We start from the raw sequence: 23,088 nt of genomic DNA, 5'->3' as shown, positions 1-23,088 counted from the left end.
TAGGCCCTGACAATATCCCAGGGTGCCCAATGAGGGACTGTGCACAACATCTGACTGAGGTGCTGACACACATTTTCAACACCTCACTCCAATTAGCATCTATCCCAACCTGCCTAAAGACTGGCCAAGACCTAAAGGCCTCTACACACCAATCCGACATCGGATGTCGTACACAAGTTGGTTTCTCTGCCATTGTCCCAATACCCAGTCATTGCCGTTCCAAGCCCGGATGAAAATATGTGTTTTTTTTTGTTTAGTTTTTTTCCAAGAAGGGCATCTGGTGTAAAAACTGTGCCAAAAAAATCATGTGAGTGTCTGTGGCAACCGCTGATGAGACAAGCCCATTTTTATTATTATTATTATTATCCATCCACCCATTATCCAATCCGCTTATCCTCACAAGGGTCGCGGGCGTGCTGGAGCCTATCACAGCTGTCTTCGAGCAGTAGGCGGGGGACACCCTAAATTGGTTGCCAGCCAATCGCAGGGCATACAGAGACAAACAAACATTCGCACTCACAACCACACCTAGGGGCAATTTAGAATGTCCAATTAACCTACCAAGCATGTTTTTGGAATATGGGAGGAAACCGGCGTACCCGGAGAAAACCCACACAAGGCACGGGGAGAACATGCAAACTTCACACAGGAAGGCTGGGGCCGTATTCGAACCCACGGCCTGTGCACTGTGCTGCCTATCATAATAATAATAATAATAATAATAATAATAATAATAATAATAATAATAATAATAATGATAATAATAATAATAATTATTATTATTATTATAACCCCAGCATCTTTCATTTAAAATTGCCACTGTGCATATTGATGTTGTGTTTGTGTCAACAGTCCTCATCCAACATGTTTTCAGAAACACCAACTCAGCCAGACGAGATGGGGGATAAGGCACGTACCCTAATCTTATCAAGCACAACATTAAACTTGCAGTTTCAGTGTTAAAGAAACAATTACAGACATTATCTTTACTGCCAGTTAGTGTGAAAGCATGGTCGAGGAGAATGTGACCCCATAGAATTGGCCACATTCACTGCAGTTTGCCAGTTTCTGTCAAGGTAGTGGTCATTGCTGAGATAGATAGATGCTATGCTTTAACTGGCTGTATAAATTCAGTTGCTCACATTAGCAGACAATTTTTTCTGGTTTTGAAGTCTGGGCTCAACAGATGTAAGCCATTACTGCACTGATTACCCCTCCTCACACACACACACGCACACACAAACGTCCATTGGAGATAAGTTATGGGGACAACCCAGTGTACTCTAGAGGAAAACTACACTGTCTGTGTGTTTACCTACTTGTGCAGCTGATCTTTTTGTTAATTTTATTTTGTGGGAGTTAAGAAGTAAACATAGGTGACTATTATTTCACGTTGAGGAACAATAGATTGCCTCCCATGGAGTGAATGTAATTATTGTGTTTCTTAATAAGGTTTAAATTAATCATTCGATAGCCAAATATGTGACATTTGTTTAACTTCCCATCCGGTCAGCTTCTGTGTCATGCATCAATTATCATATTGTGGTTTGTACCAGAAAACCCATTGTTGTAAAGATTTTGGACAGGTTATTATTTGGAATTGTTTGCCATAGCCATTGTAAATGGTTAGAAATCTCTATGTGAGCATTAGTCGCTGCATAAAAAAAACAAACTAACAAAAAAAAAAAATTGTCTAAGAAATTGTTCATTTTGTTATGAAGCAATAGCAATGCAAAAAGACTTGAGACCCTATCTTGGAAGACAGGTGTCCATGCGCTCAGCGTAAAACCGTGTGCAACTTAATTATCTTCATTGTTTGGGATCGCCTAACAATTTGGTAACAGAACGTAGACTGCACTTTGTGTAAAAATGGGTGCATTCTCATTTTCGTGCTGGGGCAAGTTGAGTTTAGGATGCTGTGCCCCCTGGCGCATTTTGTAATTTGATGACAAAAACTAGACTAAATTTTAGACTACCTAAAAGCAGGTCTAAGTGGTGGCGCAGGTGGTGTAACACGATTTTGGTGGATTTGATCGAGACGCAGGTATACAGATTCTGAGCTACCCGGGCGTGTGTAGTGGATGTCATCGTATTTCATCCCCCAACCCACCTCCCCTTTTTTTTTTTCATCTGTCTCTTTCTCTGTTGGTTCAGTACCAAGTGGCCCGGGCCGTTGCTTGTGGACCACTGCTCTAGAGGGTTCAATTGCCTCCAAAACCCTTTAGAGTGGGGTTCTTTTCTAAAGTTTATCTCAAATTTGGAAAATTGAGTGTTGGTATCATGAAAGTCAGTAAACAATACTCCCGTTTTCTTCCTGTGTGTTGCTTCACACTAGAATAACGATGGCTTATGTACTCACTGACTTTGGGGTGACTGAGAGTGAAAACGGTCTTTGAGGGCGATTGTGGCGAGAGATGAAGCAAATAAAAGAGGTGCGCAGGGATGGAGCTAGCAAGAGTACACCAGTGACCCTTGGCTGAGCTCTCCCACCCACAACTTTGCACCGGGCGGAAATGGGGGAGGCTGCTTGATCACTCAACAAAGACTGAAGGAGCACTGACGAGAACAGTGCAAGACACACGGGCATTGGGGAGTGGAAGTTCAGGGGAGGGGATGGTTGGAAAATGACAGAACAAGACAGATGGCACAAGAACAATTAGTGGTTTCGGGTTTACCAAAACATGACACAAGCAATTAACAGTGTACACTCCCTCACAAGGTTAATAAGAAGAGGGCTGAGGAGTGCTTCCTGAAGGCATACTAGCATGTAGCAACCGCAAATCATTTTATAATCACTGCATCCGATTGGCTTATTTTCATATTTCAGGTGCCACTACTGACTTTCTTAAAATGGTCCAATGTTTGGGAGCAGCGCAGTGAGAGCGTTCCCAAAGAGGGACTTTGGAAAGTATGAGATCATCGTCCAAAAGTATATCCCCATCTTTCCTCCACCTTTTCCTTTTCCTTAGTCATTTTCCCTCCATGACCTGCAGTGATAGAAGCTTGGATTGAATCTAATTTATGTCCTACTTATGTTGACTTCCTGAATATTTTTGGCTCTTTTGCTCTTGCAGCAAGGGTTACGTGTTGTATTTGTGTTTGTATTTGACAGAGCTGGGCATTACATCTATGTGACGGAGCTGACGTCCGTCACTGACGGACACCCCTTTTGCTGACCGTTGACGAATGACGGGAAAAATTCAATAATAACAGTGATTCGCCTACAGTGCGTCATTAGTCTATTTTTCGCGGTTAGGCTTCGATGGCCGCGGCGAATAATGAGTTGTTGCTTGGGGGACAGATTTGAGTGAGGGACCAGGCTGTGCCAGCAAGCAGGCAGGCTTTCGAAGCGCAGTGAGTCACTATTTATGTCAAAATATCATCCAGCGGGTGTGGGTAGTTCGAGTGAAAGTTCAGTTGGACTTGCCGACGGATGGCCGTTTAAAATTAAAGGTGGACCGGCCGATAGACGGGTACTATTTTTTTCCCTCCGGAAAAAAAAGGCGAATGACAGACGACTGAAGGGTACTCACGCTGCAGAGGGATGACGAATAACCGACGCTCAATTTTCAGTTAAATTCCCAGATCTGGTATTTGATATGTTCACTGCATGCCCCACATACACATATCTGCACACTATTTGTCAAATGTATGAAGTGCAAAAACAGAATGAATAGCAAAACTGAGAATCAACCGCGGCTACAGCTTCAATGGGCCGGACACATGAATGTCGCTTACATCAACTACAATACATCGAGGGAAAACTCAAGGTACTTACGCCGCACCTACCTAGAAATGAGCTTCGGCTGCCAACTAGTGAGGCGAAACACGCTGCAGAGTTGCTATTAAGTCAGTAATCATCGACTCTATGGCGGTGAACAAGATACACTTCAGACAAGTACCGTTTTCAAGAAGGGATGACAAGGAAAGACAGAGAAGTCATGATAATAACTAAGCTATCCTAAGATTGACATGTAATCGTAATTAAGTGCCTGGGTGATCGAGCACACTTTTCACACTGGCTGGAACCGAACCAATTTTAAATCTATGTTCGAAACATGAAATATGGTAAAAGTTCAACAAGTTCAAAAAGTTCACTTTCGCAAGGTGCTGCACCTATTTCGCACTTAGGTACTCTACCTTCTAATCAATCTTTCTCTTCTTTTCCTCGCTGTCTGCAAATATTTTAAACATCAGAGTCATCAAATTAATTTTTTTAAGTTCTTGGAATGGACGCCAGGTTGGCAAGCATCAGCATTGGCGTCACAATTATCCGACCTTCGTCAAGCAGAACGCAGGTTGTTTGGGATGGTTCTTCCAAATTGCCTTGGAAAAGGTTCCGCTCATAGATGAGGGCGCACTTTTGTAAAGTTATTCTGACATCATGCAATTTAAAGGCAGCCCCCATCTCGCCATCACCTTCAAAGAGCAATTCACACAATATACTTTGTCACAGTATTCTCATACACATTCCTACACGAATTTTGCAATTTATTGACATTGAAATTGAATATGGAATATAATACTAATATGGTTTCTTTTCAGCGATGCTCATGATTTGGCGTGATTTCAGAGATCAAACATTATTTCTACAGGCTTATAGGGTGTTCTTGAGTTGTTTACAATTACAATTTGAAATTGGAATGGTTTAAATGTCATTGGGAATGAATGGTGAATTTTTAAATGTTTTTTTAAGGTTGAATAATTTGAATTTTTGGGAAGTAGGAATTGTGAATCATGTGGAATGTGAATTGAATGAGCTGAATATTGGGAATTTGAAATTGGAATGTTTGAAATGTCAAGTGTTGAATGTGCCATTGGGAATGAATGGTGAATTTTTGTTTGTTTTGTGAATGTTTTTTATCAGGTTGAATAATTTGAATTTTTGCTAAGTATGAATTGCGAGTGTGTTGAAAAGATGTAAGTTGAATGTAAGTTGAATGAACTATATGAAAAATATTGAAATGAGCAGGAATTGATCCAGCGCTGCCCACTCACAACACCGCGTGTGTAACACTACACCATCAGGGACTTAACTGGAAGGATGTAAAACTGAAATATTGAATGTGCAAGTGGGACTGAATGGCGAATTTAATGTTTTTTTAAGTTTGAATAATTTGAATTTTTGGGAAGTATGAATTGCGGGTGTGTTGAAAGGTTAACCAATGTGAGTTGAATGAGATGAATCTTGTGAATTTGAAATTGGAATGTAAAAAATGACTAACCTTGGAGATTGCGATGTAATGTAAAATATAACCTAATTGAAACTGTTTGCAACACTTTACGTAAATGCAGGTGCTAAACCGTGTTGGGTTATTCTGCATGCTTTAATAAAAATTGCTGCATGGTCACAGGCAGTGTCTTAAATGTGATTATGTGACACAGCCAATCTTAGTTTTATTCTATGTTTTGATTTTTTTTTTTTTTTTCGAAAGGAAGTGAAGGGGTTTTATAACAGCTTCATTATAAACAAAAGGTTCCTGAAAGTGAAAAGCGGGAGTGGAAGACAAGAGGAGAGGAAAAAGGGGCCTTTGAATCTGTGATCGATGAGGTGGCTTTATTTGACTTCAAAGTCCTCTGAAGCTGTTCAGGCCAAGTTTGGGCCCTCTATTTGCTCTTTCAGTGGTTTAAGTGAAGCACATGATATGTCTTAGACCTTGCTGGAAGCCTCCCCCTGCTGTTGCTAACAAAAAAGATCCAAACAATGATACTTTCTCTTAGACTGGTGCAATATGTCAATGGCTATTTTCCCCCATTTGTTACATTTTCCCTCTTTTCCTTCTTTTTTGGCATTCATTTTTAATGGCCCGCCTTGTTTTGCACCCACCACCCTCGTGGTCCCAGGCAAATTCAGAAAGCTGCAATTCTTGCCCCCTTTTGTGATAGGATGCGTGCTAGGAATATATATGAATACTCATATCAGAGGTCATAGAAATGCAGGCTTTGTAATAGTATCCGTTGTCTTTTACTTCATTTGAATGACATGAAACATTGTGACTTAGTCATGCAGAAACTAGTCAAAACAAGGTTGCAAATGTTGATTGTGCTTCCAAGAGTTAACTCTGTAGTGGTGTGAAAAAAAGTAGATCAAGATACACCTTAAACACACCTTATGTATCCTACTACTGTCAAAGCTTTGTAGGTTATTGCAACACAAAGTACAATTGAACCCTACTTAAGCGTCTTCAATTATGACACCAATTGCCTAATGGTGACCCTCCTTGCACATCTTCTCAGCACCATTACAATCTGATGATGACTGATGATTAAAATAAATTGATATAAATCAAATCAAATCAAAGTCAGAACTTATCATCAATGTTACCTAACATTAGATGGTAAAGATAAGTAACATGAAATATAACACATTGTTAATTGACAACATGAGCTTGTGTTAGTGTAAATGGCATGCAAAACAGACTTCAGTAGGCTGATGCTTTTTCAACATTTACTGTAAGTCACTCTTGCAGACAGGTGTTACAGTAAATACTTGTCTGCACATGTGGTCAGGAACACTAACACCTTGATCTCTCACTTCCTCTTATTTGTTTAAATCAGTTTAGTCACTTAAGAGGATGTGTGTCTCTGTTTGTAGTTGGGTGATTCACCCACTTTAACAAGCACCATTCAGCTCTCACCAGCCTCCAATAAGGGCAAATCTGTGTTGACGAAAGGGGGCAACACAATCAGAAGTAAGTTTGGCTATAAGAATCAAATTATTTAAAGTGACTAGTGTCTCAAGCGATGGGTTGCCAGTTTAAAACACTTCTTTTTGTGTTTTCAAATTGTTGTTCATTTTTCACACACATCAATCTTTGCAACCTTTAATAAAAGTCATATGGACTTACTTAGGGTGTGTGTGTGTGTGTGTGTGTGGGTATGCATGTGAATGCGTGTGCACGTGTGCACGCATGTGTGTCCTCTTTGGATGACATCATCTCGGGTGCTTTCGGGGGCATATTTCACACTAAAAGGCTTTACGGGGGGATGCAAATTTCCTTGGCAACGCGAGCCACCGGGAAGGGCGCTGTCATCTAATAAGCTACTGACTCAAATAATATTGTAGCTGTACTCCAAAATATAAATGATCTATGATTATATGTTTAGCTATGAATGTACCATAAACAAGTCCAAAATAATGTGAACATTTAACTCCAGCTTTGAAATGCAATAAGTAATTATTGATAAAGTAATACAATCATAATATTTGACCGTTTCAACTTTCTATGTGTGCTGGAATCGTACTGATCTGTTATATAAATCATGGTTGTGGTTATAGTTAACCCTCTAAATGGGGAAAAAAAGAAACTCTGAAAATTCTGAAATAGAATGTGGCCCGTATTGTATTTTACTTATCTATTTTGAAGGTAATCAACATAAATGTGTGATGACAGGATGAATATACTGTATGCAGTCTGCTGTATTTAACTCAATGTTTTCACTTGTTTATCATGGATACCGTGAGGCATTTGAGTGCATTATAAGGTACTGCAGAGATAACCATTCAATGGTCAAATGTATGACTTTTCTTACTCAATTTTTTCCCCCAGCAGCTTCATATGCAAATAAAGCCTACTCAGCAACAGTGAAAGTCACTACTTGGTGAAGCCATCGAAACCACATTGTCTACTAATAGAGCAGACTAGAACCTCAGGCCACCAAATTCAAACTCCATGCATTGGCAAAGCCAGCAATTCTGTCTGTAAAGCTAATGAACAGTATACCTTACTTTGTGCAATTCAAAGGGAATTCAACTGTGTCCCCCGCAGACGTCTGTGATGGATGTTTTAGGAGTACAGAGTGTGGGGCCTATTACTGTGATCCATTCCTGTATGAACTGACGTTTTTGTCTGCATGTTTAAACATGATTCATGCCAAGAACAATGTATTAAAGAGAAATACAACATATTTTTTTTACTTGCAGCACACACGTTTTATTTTGTGCGTGTGAGTATGATGACCTACCCTGCCCTGGGGGCCAGAAAGGACGATATACTACATACTCACGTCCATCCATGTAGCGAGCGTTGTCGGTCACAACAGCAACTTCGTGATTTGGCCTCGGAAGTCCCATTCGGTGACAGCTCCTTTTAGGACATCTGCTATATTCATCCGGACTCCAAAACACCTATTATATATTATATATAATACATTATTCTATCATTTGCTAGAACGTCTCATCAAGAAACTTTTTATATATGTCAGATAAAACAAAGAAATACAGGCAGGGGCATGAAAAATAGCCCCTCCCACCCCCAAAAGTATAGAAACCAGCAGGTTTAAGACAGGACTGTGCAGTAAAATCATCAATATCCCTGATGTGCTCTGCTAGTAAACGATAACAGGAACTCCTCAGGAAGTTGTGCTACGTGAAGTGGTTTCCCATTATTTGGGAAGTCGAAAAGATGACATGTCATCCCTCATTTCTAGTCGGCATACAGTACAGTCCCTCTTGCCCTGCTACATCTCAAACGGGTCACTGAGGCCTCCCAGTCAACAACTCGGAGCCAGTTTTATAATGCATAATTCGTCTTTCTCTGGTTTTATGTCAGATCATTATTTGCTTAGTCATAAATTCACTGTGCTTTATTGGAGTTCCTGTAGAGGTTGAAGAGCAAATGGACCCATAAGACATCCTCAGACATGGCCGCAATGATCCTGTACAGGCATATTGAAGAGTCATTTGTCTTCTCATTCTCAACCCATATTGGGATTTATGTTCATGGGATGTTCATTTGAGAGTGCTAAAGGTAGGAAAGGATTTTGACATAGCTGATAGTGATTACACTGATTACACAAGGGGATTTCACAAGGGCATCTGTGTCATTCCATAGCAAAATGGAAATCCAAGTTAATCTTTGGTTCAGTAGTACAAGGCTGAGCAGTCAACAATGCAGATTGTGAGCAAGGGACCCCAAGTTCGATACCATCGACATTGAGGCAGGAACCTCACCTGTCAATGTGATGTGTTAATTGCAAATTTAATCAACATTTTAATTCACTGTGTCATGATTTTCCAGACATATTACATCACCTTATTTGGAGGTAGGTGGGTTGTTGGTCCAAATAAAACAATATTGCTTGACAACCAAAAATGAATGGACAGGCCATGTAAGTGCATAACCTTCTGTTCAGGAACATGTTCAATTAGAACTTGAAGCGTCGCCAGGCATACAATTTGATTTTTGTAATGGTGAGGACTTGTAACTTTGGACCGTAGCCCAGAATTCTGACTTCTAGAAACTCAATGCTCAACACTGAAATCGAAGTGTTCCTTCACAGAAATAATGGCGGACAAATATGCATTTGTTTGTCCTCGTTTACAATCACTTTATTTTGCCAGGATGGAATTATTGACAACTACAATTCTGACTTAAACTGTGTGATAAACAATGCTTATCCAGTAGCTTTCCAGTAGACACACGTGAGGACACATAGTTTTCTCATGTTGTCATGCGGACAGCGAAGGAGCTGTTCTTCAGCACCTGTGTCTTATGCAATAAAGTTAATTTCTCACGCGCTAATATTTATTAGTGTTTCTGTTATTTCACACTAAAACAAATCCAACAAGTCAAAATAGTCATTTATTGGGATCATTGAGAATTTATTCACGATATAAAGTATAAATGCTTGAGTTCCTCTTTTGTTTTTCCTTTAATTGGTAAGTCTACACCCAGTATACAAATGAGCTCATGCTTGTACTTTAAACGCATGCCTTGAATGTATCTACCCTTAAACTCTGATGTCCGTCTAGATACATTGCAAATTAATGAGTCACAATTGACTCAAATATGGCTTAGCTGTCTTTGTTTTGAAAGGGCAGTTCCCAAATAACATCTCACTCAGTTTGGGTGGGAGTCAGACGTCAAGATGAATTTCCTGTCTCCGCACTTTGAGTCAATAATGGGTGTGGTAGAAAGATATGAGGACCCAAGTGTATCTAAGTACCATATCTACCTATGGATGAGAAGCCGTACGGTAAATGACTGCTGCTTTATGTATTTTACCTCCTAATGTAGCCAGCTCCTGCAGAAAGGGTCCAAGCAAAGTGATAGATAGAAATAAAGCTTCTTGTCTAAGATCTTATTCATCTGACTTTATCTCACCTCTGTTGCTCTCGTCTGCATCCTCTCATTGCATCCCCAGTGGACAGACAAACATTTGTTAGTTTGTTAGTAAAGAAACCAACTTGTTCTGGCTTTCAATTTGACTCACCATAAAGGAACAATTCCTTGTCCCCGGCTGCTTTGAAATCTACTTCAATGTCTCAAACGGGTGTTCCCAGAGTAATAGGTTTAATCTTTTGATTTGAATAGCCCACTTTGTGCTTGAAACTCTTTTCATGTATAACTTGGCGCTGGCTCCTGTAGATCAAACTGTTGCCGTAGTCAAAATAAGTGACATCATCAATCTAGCATAGTTTAAATAGATTTTTGGGAGAAGGGAATAAGGAAAAAAGCTCAAGGTCGACTGCTTTAGTTTCCAATTACTGCTCTTAAGAGCACTGATCGCTCAAAAGATGAATAGACAATACAAATGTGTTTACATCATCCACCACCCCAAAACATAATTCACTTAAGGTGTTGTTGTTTTGGTATCATTCATCCTGTGACCCTGAACAGGATATATAGAAATGGAGTTGTCAATCAGTGCGCTTCAGAGGGCAAAAGCAGCCATGAAAATAACCACTAGCTGATGGTGTCAAAATTAGATCACACATGATAAATGACAGACAATCTTTTGAACACAATCCGCTCCGGAATAAAGGATGACCTCTGATTTGTTCGAATTAAAAAAAAAAAAAAGCCCCATAGGAAATATACTGTTCTAAGTTAAAACTATAGTCATCATGAACGCCTTTATTAAAGAAATATTTCAACATTCTTTATCATATCAAGTGCAACGCATGCAAGTGGAGTTTGCATGTTCTTCCCTTGCTTGCGTGAGTTTTTTTTTCTGCAACCGACTTCATTCCAACTTTCCAAAAACATGCCCGTTAGGGTAATTAAAGATTCTAAATTGTCTGTCGGTGTAAACGTGAATGATAAAACGGTTTTATGTATATGGTTAACTGGTGACCAGTCCGGGGTGTTCCCCACCTTTCAGATAGGATAGGCTCCAGTTCACCCGTGGCCTTAGTGAGAATAAGTTGTAGTTAAAAAGCATGGATGGACATGAATCCATCTTGGTTGAAATAGTAAAATACATGAATGAATGTACAGAATCACATCATAAACAATGGGAAAATAATTAACTCACCTTTCAAAACAAAGCATTAGTGAACTTGCATTATGTAACAGTCAAAATGAATTACAAATGCAAAGTTGGCAAGAATCACTTTCCCAGGGTGAGAAAAGCAGCTTGTATTTGGAATGAGGGCATAACTCAAATCTCCCACTGATAGAATCACTCTCAACCTGCATATGACCCAGGCCGCCCCCAATCTCCAGCACAGATCAATCAGAGCTCTTCAACACTAGCCATTTCAGCACCGGGACCACCCTGGCCTGCTATGATGCTTTATATACCCACCACACAGACATAAACCTAATAGAAATGGTTGGCGATTACAACAGTGCCACAATCGTGGGGAATAATCTGCAACACCTTTGCAGCTGTTGAATGCATAAGGTTCGAGCAATCTTCAAACTCTGTCTTTGCAGAAAAGCAAAGTCCTTCACCATTCATCATTTAAGATTGACCTCCATGACACATACGACCCTTTTTTACTGATTCAATTTCTCCTGCTCCATTTGTAACTCTTATATCACAGTGGGTTTGGAAATGGCTAACTTTATTTACTCTGATTTAAGATCTTTTTTTTTTTTTTTTTCAAAAAGTATTACGTTGTTCACATTTCTAACAGGTAAGTATTCTTCCCAAATACGACTTCACTAGTTCTGCAAAAAAATGCTCACTGCCACGTTTTGACACTTAAACTGCCATCATGCGTGATGGTCAGCACATTGTGCAAAACCTTAGCTCAGCAAGCATCACCGGATTAACTCTGTGTTATGTTTTCTTTTTTTTTTTTTTTTCAAAAGAAGTGCCAGCCTTAAGAAGAGCATTGCAGGAATGAAAACCAAAGAAGAGAGGACCGAGAAGAAAGAATATGCATGTATGAATTTATGCAACCGATGGTGTTTTGTTGAGACATAAACATACTCAAGACTTAAGAATTGTAATTTATTGATAAAGTCACGGAAGACTATTTGATTGTTTTTATGTTCTACAACTGTAAAAGACTCTGTAATGTGAATTCAGAGATATGACAGAATTTAGAAAGTAATTGTCGAAACGTGCAAAGATTGAGAACTGTGTAGTACTCAATGTTGGAGATAGAGCATTACATTATTTTTCACCATTTCCGTTTTTCAGATTTATTGGGGGTCATGGCGAAAACAGCGCCAAAAGTGTCGCACTTGGGCATCCAGCGTGGGTCGTCCCTCCCCTACAACATAAAAAATGAGTGCCTTTGTTCGCATCAGTGGCTGTCCAGCGGAATTGTGAGTTACTTAGTGATAATTACTTGGAGCATTTCTACCACAACAGCATGCAGTTAGCTAGCTAGCTATCCCTGCAACCTGAAAAAAAGCACCTTCTGCGGTTGGTACATAAAGTATGCTATGCTGTATTTGTGAAATGGATCAACTGTGTCTGATTCAACCTAGTTACAATACAATAAAATAAAACAGGATTTAATATTCAAATAGAGCCCTAAGTGTTTTGTGTTTTGCAGTGGTTCAAATGTCAATTGTTTTTACTCTCCGTTGACTTTGAACCTGGAATTTGAGGTTCATGCAGAAAAATAATCCCTCCGTCACTTTCATCCTCCCATCAGTCTAATTTGCCTTATCAGCCCTCATGCTATATTTGCTCTATTTCTTTTATTCTTTGCCAGTGGTTCATGCTCTCTTTGTTTCAGTCACCCTCACTCTCACCTTTCCCATGTGCTGCAGGCGTAGTTTTAGCCAAAGGCAAGAGGGAATGACTGAGAAAACATCTCTGGTTACCTCCCGTCTCTGTGGTTATGCTCCTTACCAATTTTTACAACTGCTGTTTGAAGTAATGAATGAAAAATGACAACACTTTCACTTTGACCCAAAAAAAGACATTGGTGAAAAGTTAGAACCATGCACTGAGGTAGAAACCAAGCATCGGTGTTTAATGCAAGTGTTGGGTCATGCTTCCTTTTTCTGACGCTAGGACGGACTAAGCAAGATAGTGGATTTCTGCTTCCGCAATATCAAAGACAAGACACACCTCACCTGCGTTGAATTTAAAGGCAATGAGAGAAGCGTCTTTGACTGGTGGGGGAGCGCCCATTTCGAACAGTGTCCGTCAATAAACAATACCAAAAGAAAGAAAACTCCAACCATCTATCTGCACAATGACTTTTCGCTAGACTTGCACTGGGGCATGAAAATAGACCCGTAGTGCAGCGGTGCCCACACTTTTTCAGCATGTGACCTACTTAAAAACTGACCAAGTCCAAACGTCATGTCATCTTCCAAACCGCTTATCCTATACAGGGTCGCGGGGAGGTGCTGGAGCCTATCCCAGCCGTCAATGGGCGAAGGCAGACTACACCCCGAACTGGTCGCCAGCCAGTCGCAGGGCACACGCAGACACCATCACTGAGCGGGAATCGATCCCACGCTGCCCGCACACAACTCAGGCGTGTGTACCACTATACTATCAGTGACCCCAAGTCCAAATGATCAATCTTATTTATTTATTTAAAAATATACTTAAAACTGTATATGAACAATAGACTGTATATTGGTGTACCTTGCATAACTGCATGAACCCATATTTCATAATACAACTAGTGTACAGCTTTTGTCATTGCTTTACTCAGATGACTTGCGCTGAATGGAATCAGCCAGGTGATGAGGACAGGACATGCGGATAGCAAGCCGTGCGTACACTTCTCATTGAACACACTCTAAAAACAGGACTTAATGTTTTTTTCAATGGCCCAAAAATGCCTCACCACAGTTCCCTCCTTCGGCCATCCAGCAAGTGCCCCAGGCAGTTGTCATTTTTCTCTTCATTTTGATTATGTACCTGTATTTGATTTTCCCATTGCACTATTTTCCCTATTGTAGGGAAACTAAAATGTCGTAAAGTTGGTTTTGCTGGTAGACGATGCATGTGCTTTTTTAAAAGCAGTGGTAGAACTTGAAGACATAAATTGTGAGGCACTCCTATGTTCCTCACTAAACGTGTATCCTATTTTCTAAAAGTGGTTTAAGTCCCTGAAGCTAAAGAAAAAACCTTTGCCATCTGTATGAGAAACATGGTTCCAAACAAAACTGCCCTTTGGTGTTTTCCTTAGACAAAAAGTGATTAGCCTAGAATTTCTCCATTAATTGCCAGAACATTAACTGCATTGATGTTCACAATTAAAAGCCAAGCTTACGGGAGTGATTGAATAATTTATCTTAAACTGTACAACATTGCGCGAAACGTAAACCTACGCATTACTCCCACTCCCTAATGAGCTTTGACTCTGTAGCTCTTTATGCTTTTAGATCCATTAACCATTACATTAAAAAAAGAATATATGTGGTCCGAAAGGAAAGAGGATGCAGGGCAAAATGCCTTGTTTGTATATGACTGAAAAATAGAATTGAACAATTGAACACCGATATTTTACAATCATTGACATAAAAGATAACCTAATCCTAACCCTGTGCTGCATCTTGCGAACTTCTGATGCTATCATGGTGACAATTAGAAGGGGTGTGTTGGAGGTAAAACATTGCAAAAGACTCATTATATACTTCAAATGCCTAAAATAAACAAACCCTCAATGAGTTTAAGCTAGGGTAATTCTCTAAAAGTGTGACTGTTTACAACAACTTCAGTGAAACTATGTGACTATACTCCTCCTGTGATCAAATTTGGGCAGTGTGCTCATTAGTTGGCCTTGAGTGAGGCACTTAACTCTCCAACTGAGAAGTGTTACTAAGACGAAACTATTGGTTCCTGGTTGTATCCATGCACCAGCTGGTACACTCTGGGCAAAATGAGCAATATGAAGACCTTTTTCCATCAAGAGAAAAAAGAGGGGGCTGGTATGACTGGGGGAATAAGGGAAACAAGGCTTATGATGATGTAAGCGAACGAAAAATAACTCAATTTTGTGCCGTTAGATGTTTTTTTTCAAGCAAAAGGACAGAAATCTCCCATTGGACAACAATACACAACTCCTCTATAATACATACTGTACAAGAAGCGGAAAGAACATTCATGAAAAAACAAAATTAGTCACGAGAAGAGATCATGACACCATTTGTCCTTGAAGCCAGTCAGATGATGGAGATGTAATAGAAATATTTGTTAAATTATTGATTTCACTTGTTGCATGATGGCTAGTTTGTTGTTCTATGTCAAGTGCTTTGTTACAGCTATAGCTGTTGTGAAATGCGCTATATAAATACAATTGTATTGTATTGTATTGTATTGTATTGTAAACAAGCTGCAGTCTGAAAGAAACATTTGCAGGAACTAGGTCGGCTCTAATAAAACTCCAAGAACCAAAAAGGTTTTCAAGAGAATATCCTCACCCCGTTTGGCCCCTTATTATCTTTCCTTGTGGGTTTTGGGAGTATGTTGAACACACTTCCTGTGAAGCTGTGTGGTATTTATTACAGGCTCGTTTTTGTATGACTTGAGACATATGGACTACAGTCTATTTATCCTAGAGGTTATTCACTATTTTTGCTCTGTTTTTAAGGGCCAGAATAGGAAGAGAGAAATGAAATCTAAGATGTAGAGGCTAAATTGGTAGCAAATGTAGAGTCTCCAACCTGCTCTTGTCCTCAAGTAAGGACACCTCTGAAACAATATTTCAATAGTGGTTGCAGACACACAACTGGCGCCATCTCTAATCGGGCTGCTCCCATCAAAGTGCATCCATACTAAGTGATTTTCATTTAATTTCAGGAAATATTTATATCTTTTCTGTGCTTTTCTGTGTAGTGGAGGAGGCACATGAGCAAAAGTTGACAAGTAAAACATTCAATGATTGGGACAAAGTGTGCTTCGAGTTTGAGATGAAAGGTGTGCTTCGAGTTTGAGATGAAAACGTACAAATAATACTGGCCGTATTGGTTAGCAAAAACGTTTGTGCTTCATGAGGTAATCCATGAAGCTTTGCAATTATCAAGTGGCTACAAGTGTACAATGTGGCCAGGAGGAATTCAATTCTGTTGATCTGTTGCTGTGCCTGAGCTGGCTAGTTTTCTTTTTCTCTGTCAAGAATTTTGACTTTACACACTGTCAATGCAGGGTCAGGTAAGGTCTTGTCAAAGTGTGCACCAAATTTAGCAGTTGTGGTTCCTTTGTTGTGTATCGGATGTATCTAAAGTCCTTTTTTAAAATTTTAACATTCTTTGTGTGCTCAAGGCTTTAGATATGTTGTGCCCATTTAAGGGTCTAATGACCTTGTGACAACTGATTCATAGATTACTACTTACCAGTTTCAAATATTCATGAAATAAACTCCTTAAAGTAGGAAACTTCATAATGGTCCAGATGGTGGGAGAACATAAAATGAAGGCAAAGTAGAAGTGCCGATGTTCAGTCACACTGAGCAAAACATATGCTGTTTGTGCAACAACAACTAGTTCCCCTCAGCCCATTGGCTTTTATTGAGCCTTTTGGGCTGCACAGGGAAGCAGAGTGCAAATGTGACTCCATGGAGCCATTTGCATGAAAATGAGATTTTCAAAGTCCCTTTGAAGAGAATTTAACAGCAGCAGTGCAGTGATTGAGTCTCCATGCAAACATCTTTGGTGCATTCATGTCAAACTGAGACTAAATGGGTCTTTTTTTACAAATGGCTGTCCACAACCACTGAATAGTGAAGGCATTAGCATAAGGTGCCAATTGCAATATGAGTGTATGTTTTCAAATTGCTCAGTAGCACATTTGTGGAGAACATAAAGTCTAGGTCCATCGATACATCCGATACAAAACAGTGGAACCATAACCAATAACTTTGGGTTCACACCTTCACATGGTAAACCTTAACTGACACTGCACGGACACTGCGTAAAGGCAAAATTCATTGTCATTTTTGGACTTACAAAAAAAGTTTGCGGTGGCAATGGCTTGTGAACACTTATCCTTCCCATTTCTACGGTGTTGATTGACCTTGGGGTCACATTATAGAAACTCTTGATACAATTTGTTGTTCCTTCATTTCTGAAGTCCATCAATAGTGCAAGCTTCAGGTCACTCCTACTTTGTAACTGGAAATGGCGTCATTACGTAAGCAGTGGTGTTTTGTTGTTGTTACATTGCATATGGTGGTGGTATTAAGAGGTGGATTAGGTCCCTACTGAAGTATTCACTTCCATTCAATGGCACAATCATGGCGTATGTGACAACGCACACATGCAGGCACAGGCGCACATACATACACACACAGATACACGCCAACATTTAGTAAGATATGAAAGTTTAACATTCACGATTGTTGGCCAGATCGTTTACTTAGCATATCGAGAGGGAAGTAAAAATAATAAAAATAATTACAACAAAAAATTAAAAACACCTCAGACCAAAGTATAACTTCAACATTGTCTTTAGAGTCATCCAATAACACTAGTCAAATTTTTTTTTAATATATATATATTCATTTTTTGTCTAGCACATCACAGGTTTTCATAATAATATGTAATATATTTTGTAATATTTATGAATTAAGGGTTGGGTACAGCAATAAGTGGAATATTTTTGGGAAATATCAGCTATTAACTATAACGCAGGGTAAAATCCGTATTTCGTTAAAGTTAAGACATTTTTAAAATCGGCGTCAAAAATATGCTTAGGTCACATAAAGTTATCTTTGACACGTAACAGTGTTGTTGGTGACATGAAAATCCAGGCGGGTTTTTTGGATTCCTTGCCAAGAGATCGTCACATGAATTTGTGTATTCAACAGCCTTTTAAATTGATTCATGGGTGGTGAGTGCAAATGTGTTCAAACCCTCGTAAACCAAAATTTTATAGCTTAGTGCGTGTGTGCTACTTGAACACAGTGTACATATTGGCTTGAGCTCCGTGTGGTCTTCATACACACGTTTATCATATCACATCGCCTTGCAACATTTACTGCATTCAGATTCATGTTTTACACGTGTATCTTGACCAACAAGTGTCGTAAATCAACAACATGGGCTTTAACAAGAAATGGAGGATGTACCCAATAATACACGTTACACTAAACAACTGTGATTTTCTTTATTTGAATGCCTTATTAATGGAGATTTAAACGAGATGTACCAGGAAATTCTGAAAAATCCGTGTTTCTCGTGAAGTTCCAAGTGTGACCACCAGGCGGACTGCTGTACAGCACTTGTTTCCTCTCGATGCTCTTTCACCTTATTGAAGTACAGGTACTGCGTCAAACACACGCTTGAGAAGCACGTTACAGAAACCCCCGTTGAAAAAGTGAGTAGTATAATGACAGTGATCCAGAAAATTAAGTTTTTTTTCCCCATAGGTTCGTCTAGCACACTGTATAATCCACAGAAACGAGTCAAATGAGCCCCATGCATTGGTAACATGTGACGAGTAAAGACTACATATCTGTATGTTGCTGCCACCTACTGGAAAATAATTCTTAAATTTTCCTTTGTGCCCCCTCGTATTAGATCAAATATTGTATTATTTACACAATGACAGATACAGACTTTTGAATCAAGAAATACAAGACTGTACATACATGATCATTTAGTGGGGATTCAGAATGATTGAATCCTTGTGAATACCCAATTTTAAAGTGTCATTTTTGTCCATAAAATAAAGTCAAAATGCAGATTGAAACGATATTCCTCACATTATTGACAATTACATTGACATTATTATTGACAATCCTCAAAAAGCAGGTATGTGTATGTATATGTGTTTTCCCAGGTTCAATGATTTATATTTCACAGCAACATGGAAAAAAAATTATTACAGATATCCAAAAGATAGTCCCTCTGAGATCAACTATTTCATCAACTGGCTGTGTTGACAAAGAAGTACAGTAAAAAGTCTGCTTGTTTATTGAGTATTGAGGAAAGGGATAGTAAACAATTTCAAACCAAATGATCTCTCGACCATCAGATAACCTTGCTTGGCATTTTTGGTTAAAAACCTAAAGTTGAAGCTAATTGAGCTTCATCGCATGCAACTTCTCAGCAGATTATCGTTCCTAAATAACCCAAAATGTTTCCATGATTAAAACTGTTAAAAGGCTGCTCCGTCTTCTTGTGTAGCTCTAACACTCTTTTTTCCCACAGTTCATTTTAGCAATTCACCTTTGGAGTGATGCCAAGAAAACTTCATGGAATGGAGAAAAAAAAAATGGACCCCTGGACACAGCTCAGTCACTGTCTGATTCACTCGAGCTGGAGGAGGAAGAGGAGCTTTCCTGTTTCTTCTTCCTGTGTCTCTTTTTATGCTTCCCATGATCCCGTTTGTTCTTCTTACTTTTCTTCTTGTGGCTTTTCAGTTTCTTTTTCTTTCTTCGCTCCTCATCATCAGACCCGGAGGGGGACCTGCTACGTTTCTTTTTCTTTCTGGTAGCTTCTTCGTCACTTGGTGAAGAATACCTAAGAAGAAAACAAGAGGACTCAAAGAAACGCAGACCTCAGCAAAATCCAAAAATGACTGAGCTATTTCTTGAGTTCTTCGTTAAACTAAAACAACCTAAATGTTAGTCAGTTGTTAATTTATAACATTGTAAAAACAGTTTTACAATTTTATAAGTATAATACACTGAAGTTCTGTAAGTGGCAGTAATGGCACCACAAAACGTTTAACAACAATCATAAAACTAAAAGAAGCCATGGTCGTCATCTTAAGTGGAGTTTTTCTATTAAAAAACACAATTAAAATTTATGGCACAATCTTTATTTGGATGGCCCATGCCACACTCCTCCATAATTCACAGAAACATCATCAATGAATAATTTGGGGAAATCACCATGTAAAATGACCAATGTTGTTCACCACTCAATGGAAATAACGTACCTCTTTCTTGATTTTCTTTCTTTATTCTTCTTCTGCTTGTGCTTCTCTTTTCTACGGTCATCATCAGAAGAGTCTGACACATGCAAAGCAGTCAGAAGTACCGTCAATAATCTTGTGGGGATGCACCAATCCCGATACCAGCAGCACTGCCCGTACAGTAAATTTGAACTCCTATTCTCACTTGGAAACATACTATGACACCGATACCACTTTCGGTATTTACCATTCGGGCAGATGGAGTAGGAGTCACGTTACAGACATGTGGAGATAATTTAAAGTAAACAATGATGACAACACTTTGTTAGCCGATTGCAGATGGAGACAGCTGACCAGCAAGAAGAGGGTTTATCGAGCCCCAGCGCCCATTTCGTGCTGCTTGGCCTGCGGGCAACGCGCTAAGGTGAATAAAAGTATGCTATGATGTGATAGAGTATCACTGCAGTTGTCCTGTCACAGTTTTATTTTATAAATTGTAGTACTCTCTAGGTATAGACCAATTATCCCTGAACTTTTTGTTAGAATGTTATAACAAAGATGTATATAATTATAATAATAATAAAAATATTGTCAAAAGTTCACAGCAATGATATTTTTTTTTTTAAATCAATAAAAAACATTATGCAAATGTGAAGAATTGTTCAATAAACATATGCTTGAAGACATTTCAACAAAGAGTGGGTTTTTTTTCGATTTTGATGCCAATATTTTCCGTTTGACTGAAAACGAATATCGGCTCCAAATATCGGTTATCGGTGTTAAGATGTGCTTTGAATATGATGTCTTACCTCGGCGACCTTGCCCACTTCGACCCAGGACTTCTTCTTCACTCTCCTCAGTGCTGGTGCTACTTACATCCAGAACAATGTCTTTCTGGGGGTCAACTCTCACAAAGTTTCTGCACTCAAAAGTCAAATGGCCAGCTTAAAAAAAACAAGCAAAAAAAAAAATCTGAATGATTGGGCAATAATTGTAAAAAGCACGAGTATGTTATGCACAACAATTGAATAGCAAGAGAACAAGACACGGCTTGCCAGGAAACAAAAGCAAAGACGTTGTTTGGTCTCTCTTAACTTAAATTGCAGACAACAAAAGTCATTCACATCCTGTCGTGACTGTGGAACTTTTGGTCGAATGTCTACTTACGATATCCGCATTTCTTGCATCCAGCTCTGATGTTGTCCTTGTTTGGGCCTGTTTAAATAAAAAGGACAGGAAGAGTATAGTGTGTTGCATGTCAAACCGTGCACCGAGGACGCAAACGAACAGAAAATAGAATTATTGACTATTATTTTTTTTCTACGATCATCAGAAAATAGATCCGTAAAATATGATGAATACAGGAAGAGGATTTCAATATCTCTACGACAGTACTTAAGCCGGTGTTTCAGCTAGTAAAAAGTTAGCAAGTTTCCGAAAGGCTAATCGACTCCCACAGTCTAAAATAACAAAATGTATACTCAGAAACATTTGCTAAACATTTACAGTTACTAAACTGACACTTACCAGGAACCGCCATCAGTCGTTGTGTTGACAAAGCGGGTTTAATTGTTAAGCGCGAAAACGACCATCCGAATGGTCAGAGTTCTCACTCAAAATAGAGCCGGCTAGAATTACTAGTTCCGGACGAGACTTGGTTCCCCCCTACTTCATTTTTCCTTGAAGCCTTCTTGACTGAGTTTGATTTAAGGTGATATTCTGTTGTCTGTTTAACATAAATTTTTGTTTTCTCTGTTTTAGAAGGCTTCTAACAATGACCCTTGTTCTGTTTTTTTTGTTTTAATTATTATTTATTTTGTATTTGTAGGTGCTTTATTTGTTTGTAATTGAGATTTGTTGGAATATGGTTTAAATAAATAAATAAATAAATAAATAAATAAATAAATAAATAAATAAATCGCTTTTCCCTCCTCGCTCTCCATCTGGATGAGCGCGATGAGCATTCTCTTTTTTGCCAATTCCATTTCTGTTAATTCATATTCATAAATATCAATTGTACATTCTGTCACTTATTACTGATCATGAACAATCGTACAAATAAGTTGAAATACGATTGCCCCTAGAAAGCAGAAGCTGAAAAACCAGCATTATTTCTCACCACTTAGTGGCGCACTTGCCACTTTCATCACTTTCTAATCAAGTTTTGCCGTAGGGTACAGTTTAGTCAATTGTGGGTACAGATTTGCAAATTGAGGGAACACATCAGCAAATATTTTTTTCCCTCATACCCTGGCACCAGGGGGGGCTCCTTGACATTCTGATGTTACTCATGCCACTTCTACACACGGACAGGGGCAGAGCCAGAATGTGGCTAATGGGTGGGCCTGGAAAAATCAGGGTAGGTCTGAATATTTCTCTCACTGAGCACAATCCTCCTGTCCCGACAGATCGTATATTCACATACAATGACAAACTGAATAATATGAAGTCCAGATCTTCCTTAGACAACCCAAATTATACCATTCTTAATATTCAATAAAATAAAAACCACAAGAAAACACAAATTCCCAAATAATCCACAAAAAATTAAAAAGTACCGTATTGGCCCGAATATAAGACGACCCCCTCTTTTTCATGACTCAAGTTTGAAAAAAGTTTTTTTGAACACCAAATTGATTTTTATACAGAAAATAATTACAGTACATCTGAAACAAATGATTATAACAATATGTTTGAGAGCAAAGGCATGTTATTTTGCCTCATTCAAATCTCAACATTTAAATATGTAAACCAAAGTGCAATTACATTCGTAAATGAATGGTTTCTGGTTTTTGAAATGTAAATAAACCAATCTATTGTGATCAAACAACAAAACTGCAATAACTGCATTAACCATCAGATTGAAGTCTAACTGGAACTGAAGTCTTGAAACAAATCTGAATAAGGAAAAACATTGCAATAAAATAATGCAAACTGGTTTAACTTGAGAGTAGCTGAGATCTATCATGACAGAACATTACTCCTCACAAACAATTATCTGCCTCGCTGTGCTCAGTGTCGCTGTCCTTAATCCCATCCTCTGGCTCCTCCCATACCACGTCATCCTCACGTGAC

The 23,088-nt window shown here is 39.0% G+C and overlaps 1 protein-coding gene across 2 annotated transcripts; it reads right to left on the bottom strand.

Annotated features, from left to right (window-relative positions):
• Positions 1 to 19,044: 19,044 nt before the first annotated feature.
• On the bottom strand, positions 19,045 to 21,688 carry srek1ip1 (SREK1-interacting protein 1). Of its 2 annotated transcripts, none has more exons than XM_086047419.1 (5): positions 21,541 to 21,688; positions 21,181 to 21,228; positions 20,823 to 20,957; positions 20,038 to 20,110; positions 19,045 to 19,616 (listed from the first exon to the last, which is right to left on the bottom strand). In XM_086047419.1, the coding sequence occupies exons 1-5, from the start codon at positions 21,551 to 21,553 to the stop codon at positions 19,388 to 19,390; spliced, it is 498 nt and encodes a 165-aa protein (XP_085903545.1). In that variant the 5' UTR covers positions 21,554 to 21,688; the 3' UTR covers positions 19,045 to 19,387. The 2 variants fall into 2 exon arrangements, with proteins under 2 accessions (XP_085903545.1, XP_085903546.1); XM_086047420.1 differs by having other exon boundaries at positions 20,823 to 20,932; positions 21,541 to 21,667.
• Between the last annotated feature and the right edge of the window lie 1,400 nt (positions 21,689 to 23,088).

Source organism: Filicampus tigris, chromosome 12 (genome assembly GCF_054856515.1).
Source record: "Filicampus tigris isolate MCC_2025a chromosome 12, RoL_Ftig_1.0, whole genome shotgun sequence".
NCBI lineage: Eukaryota > Metazoa > Chordata > Actinopteri > Syngnathiformes > Syngnathidae > Filicampus > Filicampus tigris.
Note: the sequence above shows the minus strand (reverse complement) of the source record. Positions and strands in the feature narration are given on the sequence as shown.